Source organism: Nannochloropsis gaditana (genome assembly GCF_000240725.1).
Source record: "Nannochloropsis gaditana CCMP526 unplaced genomic scaffold scaffold922, whole genome shotgun sequence".
NCBI classification, from domain to species: Eukaryota; class Eustigmatophyceae; order Eustigmatales; family Monodopsidaceae; genus Microchloropsis; species Microchloropsis gaditana.
Genome location: NW_005803031.1, coordinates 1 through 9,346, shown reverse-complemented (window position 1 = coordinate 9,346; position 9,346 = coordinate 1). Strand labels below are relative to the sequence as shown.

General features: G+C 51.9%; 2 protein-coding genes across 2 annotated transcripts; both read left to right on the top strand.

Annotated features, from left to right (window-relative positions):
• Positions 1-4,233: 4,233 nt before the first annotated feature.
• Positions 4,234-5,850, top strand: NGA_0179202 (uncharacterized protein; the record flags this gene model as incomplete). Its single annotated transcript, XM_005853384.1, has 4 exons — positions 4,234-4,768; positions 4,975-5,138; positions 5,386-5,584; positions 5,728-5,850. Exons 1-4 carry the CDS (start codon positions 4,241-4,243, stop codon positions 5,848-5,850), a joined length of 1,014 nt encoding a protein of 337 aa, XP_005853446.1. The 5' UTR covers positions 4,234-4,240.
• A 2,333-nt stretch (positions 5,851-8,183) lies between these two features.
• Positions 8,184-9,039, top strand: NGA_0179302 (uncharacterized protein; the record flags this gene model as incomplete). Its single annotated transcript, XM_005853385.1, has 3 exons — positions 8,184-8,357; positions 8,439-8,570; positions 8,735-9,039. Coding segments are annotated over 3 exons (510 nt in total), but the record flags the coding sequence as incomplete, so codon positions are not given.
• Between the last annotated feature and the right edge of the window lie 307 nt (positions 9,040-9,346).

Genomic DNA, 9,346 nt, shown 5'->3' with positions numbered 1-9,346 from the left:
GTAACGGGTGGTGTCACCGTTATATAAATGGCTGCTCATGCATGGAGACGGGTGAAAATCGGAACATGCCGGCGGCTTTCTGTGTGATGTTCGTTCCTGTCTTGCGTGGTACGTACCGCCCTTCCCCTTCCAACCCCCCACAACAACAGCAACAGCCCTGCCTTCAACACCGTCTGCGAACACCAGGGCTGTTTCGCTCTGCCTACTGAGAACGTCTCAAATTCCACCCTTTCCTACGCCTGGGGCCTCCTGCTCGTGCGCGTGGCTTTTCAAATCCTCCTGGCGGCAGCGATCGTCCATATGACCCTGGCCAAGCGAGCCAGCGTGAAATTTTGCTCCGAGGAACACGAGGGCCACTATACCGAGCCCTCTGCCCCGGGGTTGGAGGTGTCGCCGAGCAAAGCGGCGGTCTAACTGGGAGACGACGCGTTTGGGAGGCGGGTAAGGGTTGCTGGGGGCTATGAAGGGTTGGAAGGATGCGGTGTATTCCAGATGCGTGAGAGCAAGCAATAGTTGAATGTAGGATTTCCAAATCCTCTTAAGCTCGAGATGGAAAAGTCACGTGGCGAGAGGCGACGCATCATGGTATCTTCATCAGGCACGATGTTACAATCGTCTTTCCGGCACAGGGGGTCCTGGAGGGCTGATGATGCAGTCCGGGGAGGCAAAGAATATTTGGTGCTCAATACAATTCCACGGGCAAGGAAAATGGGCTCAAACCGTAAATACGAAAGGGATGGATCTATTTGGGGTGTCAGAATTGACATGGAACGATGCGAGAAACGGTTTGCGTGGGGAAATGACAAATTGAAGACCCTCATAAATTGGGAAAATTGGGAGATGATAGGAGAATTGGGAAGAAATTTGGGGGAAGGGGGGGGAAGGTAGCTCATAAAATGAGGAAACGGATGGCAAGGATGACATGCCATTGAATTTATCAAGGCACTAGACGGGAGGGCACTCAGCATCTGAAGCTTAGTCGAGACAACTTTGACTACGACAAAGATGGAGCTCCGAGAAAAGAAATAAGAGATAGTGGAAGGCAGTGGACGCATGTAGAAACGTCTTTTTACCAAATTACTGCCGAAAGATTTAGCTTCTTTCCATTAACCATTGATTTGATGCGCGCGGATCTTCCCTTGTTCTTTTCCACAACGGTCACATAATGCAATCAATTCCCTGACCTGAAGCTTTCCGATGATGCATCGTCGTTGCTTGTTCTTCTATGGCTCATTTTTGAATTGCAGAGATTTGCATGCTTCCAAAGGACTCAGCAAGAGTTCGACCTCGTTATTGGAAAAGCCCTATTCCATTCTTCGTCTTACATATCGTCAGCAAACGCTCGTATGCGTGGAAGCATCTCAGAATTTAAAAAATATCACGTCTATCTACATTTCTCCTTGCCTTGCATCTTTCCTCTGACCGTCGGACGTGAAGACTATGCAAAACGTCCTCGACATAGGGTGCATTCAGTCCCTTTTCTCCAAATCCTTCCCACAGTTTCTCTCCTCCTCCTTCAGTCATACATGCATGTAATGGGTAGGGAATATTCCACAAACAGGAAAGCGCAATCGATGTCTATGTGGCACTGCGTGCCCTTCCACCTCGCTAATCTCCGGGAAATCAAAACTACAACATGCCTCCTTCTCTTTTCCCTCCGCTGGACCTGAAAGGTTTGGCGTCTTCGTGGCCAGGCTCACCACAAGTCTTTTTCAAATAAGTAAATGTCAAAAGCACAAATAAATTAAGTAGCTCTTTGCGTTCTGCGCTAGATCCTTGTGACCTGCGTGTCGTGGCTGATAACATCAGCTTGCCCGGTGAGATGCCCGTGTGAGAGAGGGGATGTAGAAGAGGTATTGGAACTGGCCGCGCAAGCCGAAGATTGGGGACTGGCTGGTGCATGTCTGTTTCTATCTCCCTTCTTAGAGGCCTGAAGACTTTTGGAAAGGGAAGAAAGGAAGACGAAGGCGGAGGGAGAGGTGGGCACCGGCCCCTGTCCGTGCTCGGCTGCACGTCCTTGCCGCCAGATTTTTTTCCGCGCGCTTTGCTCTGGCTGCTGCTGAGGCTGCCATTTTTCTGCTTGGTTCGCCGAGAAGGAGGGCTGAGGCGCCAGACGCTTCAAATCGACCGAGCAGGCCTCCACCGCCCGGATCAGACGTCCTAAGGTGCCGTTTAGCTCCTCCCTGTCCTTTTCCCGCCCCTTTTCCATGGTCTCCACGCGCCTGGATAAGGAAGTTACGGCGTTGGCCATGTCTACAGTCCCTGCGCTCTTTTTGGTGGCCATGGCTTGTTGTTGAAGTTCTATAACCGTCAGTAACTGTCGCCGCTCTTGGGCCCAGGCTTGGCGGGCGCTTTGCAGCTGTCCCCAAAATTTGGCCCCGTGATCCTTTCTTCCCCCTTTTGCCCCTCCTCTTGTCCACGTGTCGGCATGATCCCTGTCATGGACGGTCTCCGTCGTCCGGTCGTTCTCGGCGTGTTCGGGCCCATGCCTGGGTTGGTGAGGATTCGCCTTTCCCCTCGTCCCGGATTTTCCCTCCTTCTCCCCGGCCCGTGGTTCCTTTTCGCTGGCGCTTGACGACTGCGGGGGCATGTGGGAGGGTTTGATGTCTGTAGGCGAGGTAGGAGTCGTCGGCCGCGGTCGAGAAATGGGGAAGGACGCGGGAGAGGGCGTGAGGGAGGGAGGGGCGGAGGAAGGACCGAAGGGCTGATGATTGGGGGATAGGTCAAGGAAGACTTCCCGGAGGGAGCCGCTTCCTGTGGGTGGCGATGGCATGGCGCTTTGTTGGAGGTGATGCTGAATCCAGGATGCAGTGGGTTTCAGGTAATTGGTCTCTTCAAGCAAGCTTCGCGGCAGTTGACGCTGTGGGCTCAGGCTGGTACTTTTGAAAATAGGACGTGCCTGGCTGCGTCCTGGTCGCAGTCTGGGATCTTCCAGGGTATGACTTCCTGAATCTTTGTCAGGAACAGCGCTTGGAGGCAGGAGTGGGAGCAGGTTCAGACCTTCAACCGGAACGTCAGTTTTGATCCTTCCCTGCCCCGCGGCGACGGCGACGTAGGAGGTGGAGGAGGACCTCCGCACAGGTGATCGACCTCGCTGGGTGCCTGTGGAGGCATGGATAGCTCCAATGGCAGCTTGTTGTATTTCGCGCGCTTTTTGGTGCCGCTCGACGTGCTTGCGGGCTTGCCGTTCAATGTGAGGTGAGACCGGCGAGGTGGGACCCGCCACTTTCTTACCGGCCGTGGCGGTGTCACGGCCGTTATCAGCGTGTGAATCTCTGGTAAAGAAATGCGGTTTAAAAGTATATGCAATGGCTTCCTCAAATTCGATTTCGGCGCGTCCTCGTGCTGCTTTGACACGATCAGCCCACCGGTGCGCACTCCACCAGTGGAACTGCTTCTCGTAAATCCTCGTGTGCTTAGATGTGGAAGGCGAAGGAGGCGATAAAGGTCGTGATGGTACAGACTCATCGACGTCCATAATCAGAATATGCAACTATATGGAGTAAAACCGATCTTGGCGCCAAATCTCATCAAGGCGTTGATAAAACCGGTGAAGTACGACCATACAGAGGTAAGCTTTGCGCGACTCTCACTCGCAACCAATAATCGGTCAGATGTCCGATTCACGCCCTGTATTTTTGAAGTTTGATTTGGATTTTCATAGAATTTATTTCATTTCTGCTACGACGCGCTGTGCTTCGCAGAGAAGATTTTTGTTTGTTCAGAGGTGATGACCATAAGAGCGGCCCATCCGCACGAGACGGCAAGCATTCTACAGCCCGATGCCCTCAGGACTATCGCATATGCACTCCCGCCACTCATATCATACGAATACTGTGCAGACAGATAACCGGCTAGCCAAATTGTTTTTCAAAAGCACGGAGCATGAATCTACGATGGACGGACCGGCCTCAGAGAACAAATATTCCCTGAGCCCAGAAACCGCCGGGAAAGTAACGGTTCAAGGGGGATCCCGGCACCCAAAATAATGTCACATGACACTTTGGAGGGCGGCGGTGGTATCAAATGTCCAATGCACGTATGGCTTTGACACTGATATGGTGACGGGTTAGGTGCTTGTGGCGTAATTTCAGGATTCTTCCTTGGCCGGTTGTTGCGCATGCATTCGCAACGAGGCGCTCGCTCGTTGTGCGAAATGGAACACTCCGCGACTCCTCACCAAGGGAGGAAAATATCCACCCACTTCCACGTGCTGATTGCATCACACATACTAGGCAACATGTACAATCGTTCCTTGCACCGATCCCTTGCGCTAGCCGCGAGTGTCACGGTGACCGGCGCTTTCGCGGCCCGTGTGTACCGGCAGCAAGAAGAGGAAGAGGAAGCCGGCCGTCCCGCTTCCCTTCAACATCACCACAACTCCCTCCTTCTGCAGTCCCCCGCTCCCTTGACCAAGCATATCCACGAGCCAGTCCCTTGTCTACCGTCCTTCTTCCTCTCCCCCCGCCCACCTGCGGCTTGTGCTGCTGCCCCTGCTCCCGGCCTCCCGGCCGGCATCCCAGAATTTCACCAGGTCCCGCAACCCGCCACCGACCCTGCGGACACCGACTCCATCGTCTTTCGGATGCAAAAGTACTTCACCACCGCTTCTCTTGAGGAAGTGGCCAAGTTCAAGAAGGAGAAGGCCGGGGTAAAGATTTACACCGTGAAGGAAGGGTCGATCCCAGACCCTGCCATTGGCGGGCGCAAGACCGGATTGCCCGTGGCTCGGATTGGGGAGGCGGTGATCAATGCTCCTTTGGAACAGGTAATGGGCGGGATGAGAGGGAGGAAGGGGGTTAGCGTGGCGGACGAGGGCGGGGTAAGGGAAGGGAGGGGCGACCGCGATGGCCCCTCTTGGGATACAGGGATCGGCCGTGCCTTGTGGACGGGGGCTACTTGATGGCATAGAAGGCAGTGGTCACATTGTCTTTCATAGGATTTAACGGCTCGCACGCCACCTTGCTGGCACAGGTTGCAACCTTGTGGTGGGTCTTTAACGGGCGGATTTTGTGGGACAAGGTGAACACCCTGGCTTCCGAAGTGGTGGAAGAGTACAAGAACGCTCGGCTGGTGTACATCAAGGGCACCCCCAAGCCGATGATCAGCTCCAGGGATTTTGTCTTCGTCAGTCACAAGTGAGGGAGGGAGGGAGGGAGGGAGGGAGGGGAGGAGAAAAAGATCGTGTAGCTCTCCCTCGTGGGCTTGCTGCTGTTATTTCATCTGCAAGAGCCGCAATAAGCATATCTCGAAAGCGTGATTCGTAGCCTAGGTTTGTGGAAACTGTTGAGGACTCATCTGCATATCCTCTTATAACGCCTTTTTTCCCTCCTCTTCTCCCTCTCCCTCCGTCCGACCCTCCACTTTCCTCCCTCCGTTTGTCAGAGTGCCTGCCGGCGACTTGGGTGGCTCTTTCGGAGCCCAAGCATTTGTGCAGACCAACGCAGCGAACACACTTCCTGAAAACAGCGGGGCCGTACGTGGGAATATCAACAGCATCATCCTCTTGGAACCCGTGGATGGGTACACCACACGTGTGCGCTACGTGTGCGAGATCGAACCCAAAGGATGGCTGCCCACCATGGTAACGGAAAAAAGAGGGAAATCAAAGGGCTGCCGGGCGTGGATGACCTGGGCGATGCTCGGATCTGGGAGCGTGACGCATGCACTCACTCTACCGTCCACTTTTTTATCCTCACACACACACGTTCCACGCCTGGTGCACAGGCGGTGGAAGCGGCGGCCGACGACTTACCCGGTGTTTTGGGCGTGATGAAGGCGCATCTTGAATCTGAAGCGACGGGTGGGAAGGAAGGGAGAAGGAGAGGGAGGGCAGATTCGCGCGTGTAGGGGAGCCAGCCGTGCGCGTATCATCTGACGCATCTCGTTTTTGTCCCCTTTCTTCACAAGCTTAGAGGATGCAGAGGCGCTGGTTCGGAGACGAGCAAGCCTCCGGGAGAAAGATCACACGGTAGGACTCAATGATGGACTTGATTCTCGCGCCCTCGGTCCTCATTTTTCTTGTTTCTTACTGGTTTCCTTCAGTCCTTTTCTTTCAAAAAATCCTTAACCCCTGTTTTATCTGCGGCGTACGATTCAGCATCCCCTTCTAGTTGACAGCGTGACCGCCAGCAGAGAAGATCTTCTCGCCTTGAAGAAACTGCTCCAGACAAAGCTAGAGGAAGCGAAACGCGATGAGAAGAAATTAAATCTGAGCCTAGCGGAATTGAAAAGCAAGATACAGAACGATCTTAAGAAGGTAGAGGCGAGGTTGAGGGCAGGTGGAAAGTGAAGAGAAATAGGGGCGAAATAAAGGAGGAAAATGTCAGTACAATGTGCGGATTTGCGATACGACCGTGTCGGTCAGGGGCGTAGGCGAAGGAAGGAAAAAATCAAACAAGAGTTTTTCGTCATGTTTCTTCACGATTGGCCGCATCGGGAACGTAAAAAAAGCCAATAAAATAGTAAAGGATGGGTATTAAGCATGTGTTGTTAGCTTCCCGATGATTCAAGACTCTATCCCTTTAGCCCACCCTCTCGACCGTTTCTCGGATTTGAATTTTGAAATCGCCAACTGACACCTTCGCCCTTCGTGTAATGGTTTGTCCTGTGCACAACATTCGTTTTCCCCCAGTTACAGTATCAATATTGTACCCGTAAGACACATAAATTTGCATGTAACATATGTATTTTTAATTTTAATACAACAGGGTTTCGTGCCCCCCCTTGGTGGAAAGATCTTTGCTTTTTCATTGGTTGAAGTGGAGGAAGAGGAAGGTGTCAGAGCCTGCATATCATGTCGTCGTTCGCCTCCCTCCTCTTCAAGAAACCATTGCTCACGGGAACCGCGGCACTAAGCGGAAGTGTTGTTACCATTTGGAACTGTAAAGCGTCATCAGAGATGCTCCCCGGGAGCATGGAGGATAAAGGGACAAAATCGGGCCTACACACAACACAAGTTGCCTATGCGCTATTTTCTCCTCGTGGTATTGTCCGAGTCGTGCAATCGAGTCCCAAGCACTGCACAGATCGTCCAGTCCTATCGCCTTCCCTTGCCACAAAGGGTCTAAGAAAAGAGAGGAAGGGAATTTTCCTCCGACAGGATTCCAAACGGGCTTACACTTTCACCTCGCCACGCGGTATCTGCATCTCTCAAACGACCCCCAGGGGAGGAGGTACGGAGCCCATCCTCCATGTACAATCCCTTCGACAAGATCCCCTTAATAGTATCCTTCCTACTGAAAAGGCGGGGCGTTTGTAGTCGCAGTGCAGCGCTGACAAACACCATGGAACGCTACTCCGATAGATGCGTGTGCTACTCCGTCATTCCTCGCATTTAGCGGCTTCCCATCGTCGCTTAATCTTTCTTTGGGATAGGGTTTAAGAAATCTATATGCGCAAAGATTCTATATCTTTTGCTCATAGTAGCCTCGATAGCAATGGTACTGGAGGCAATACATTCATCGGAAGAGGTACAGGGATGAAGTATAGATGACTTGGAGAAATACGAGGTAAGGGCCGCCATCGACGAGCAAGAGTTTACACAATAACATCAAAAACTAAGCACATTTGTGAGCAAGTACTGGGAATTGTGACTTGGTTGCATTAAATTCAAGTTTCTCCACATTGATGTCGTGCTTTTCAAGTATTCACTCTTCACAAAAACCTTTTTTCGTTTGGTTGATCTCTGTATTCACAAGCCAAATTTTCGTTTTCTTTCCGTATTTTTAATCCTTTCATTTGAATTTATTTTAACATCGACGTGTTGGCCGCAAAACTTTTTTCAGTCCATTATTTCTCAATGTCCATCCATCCATCCTGTTCTTATCCTTTTTCTTCCCGATTTTTGCTACTCATTTTTCCTCGTCTACAAGCCCTCACGAGAATCTCGACACAGCTACTCGCCTTTTCTCTTTTCTTTACATACGTAACCATTAATTCCCATTGTCTTTCTACGAAACGTATTTTAGTGGCGTCGTGTCTCCCTACGGACGTGCCATTCAAATGGATGGCGTCACTCCTTCGTCGAATTGCTACTTGTACCTCCCCACCCCCTTGGACGCAGCCTCTCTGCACACGTTTACAAAACCATTTCCTAACATGAATGCTTCGTTGTCACAGATAAAAGCTGGCCGTTGGCGCCGATGCTAGCAAAGGGCTCCACAACGCTTTACATAGTAAGCTTTTTGGCAATCCTCCTCTGTCCTCACGCCTTTTTTCGATCGACATTACATGCTACAAGAAATTCGCATCTCCCTGTGACAAGATCATTTACGATTATGGCATCTTCCAAAGCCTCCACATCCGATGTCACGGTATCTAGTGTCGAGGGCATGCAGCAATTGCTCTTCGTGCAGGTAAACAAGAGTATGTTTTATGCAAGGACTGATTTTTGTACCATAATTTTTTACCTCACAGTTCTCATCCGTTATTATCAGATGGGCTTTGGGTGCGATCAACATGGGCAAGACGCCACCAAAGCGGCCGTCAAGGCCTGTCGCAACGCGATCGAGTGGAATTCGCTTCCGTCGATAAACCAGATCGTCCCAGGAGGGTACGATGCCATGAAAGTAAGTGGGACAGGGTCACCTAGACAACGATCCTATCCTACGGTAATGTTTGATACCTCTCCATTATGTGAGGACAAACACTTAATCCCCTTTGTTGTTCCGGTCCGAGTCGATTTGGCGGAAAACTTGCTATCAATGTGTTAAGCTCTTGTTTTAACCTGTAGGTGCGTGTGCAGATAGCCGTGCCAGTGGATGCGTCAAACATCGACACAGAAGCCATCAAAAAAGCATTTCCATACGGTCAGCTCTTACCCGTAGAGATCCAAAGCGGGGGAATGCGTGCGTCGAGTGGCATCGCCTTGCCGGCCATGGGCGACCGGAATGACGATTGGATCGTGGCGATTGCCGCAGTGTCCGTAGGATGGTGAGAGTCGACTAGTACGGCGTCCTCCTGAGGAAGGCCAGTAAGGCACTTTTTGGAGGGTCATTGGGAGGTCCGACAAGACCGAGGGAGAGAAGGGAGGTGCAGTCACTGGGGATGCTGTCAAAGAAGGCAAGCACGGTGGATGTGAAGTAACAACTACATAATGCGACCCTGTCGATGGACCTGATCGACGTTTTCTGATATTTGAGTATTTCGGTAGCATGTCACCTAGCCCACCAACGTTCTGAAACATCGGGTGCGTGGCCCGCCCTTCGGCTGTCTTCTCCCCCTCTCCTTTCTTCTTACTTGCCTTCCCCTCCGACCGTCCCGGGCCCCTCCTCCCATTGGACGCATGCCGCGACCGACCCCTGTACACGTTTTTTTGTGCCTTGTCTACCGTCCTTCTTCCTCT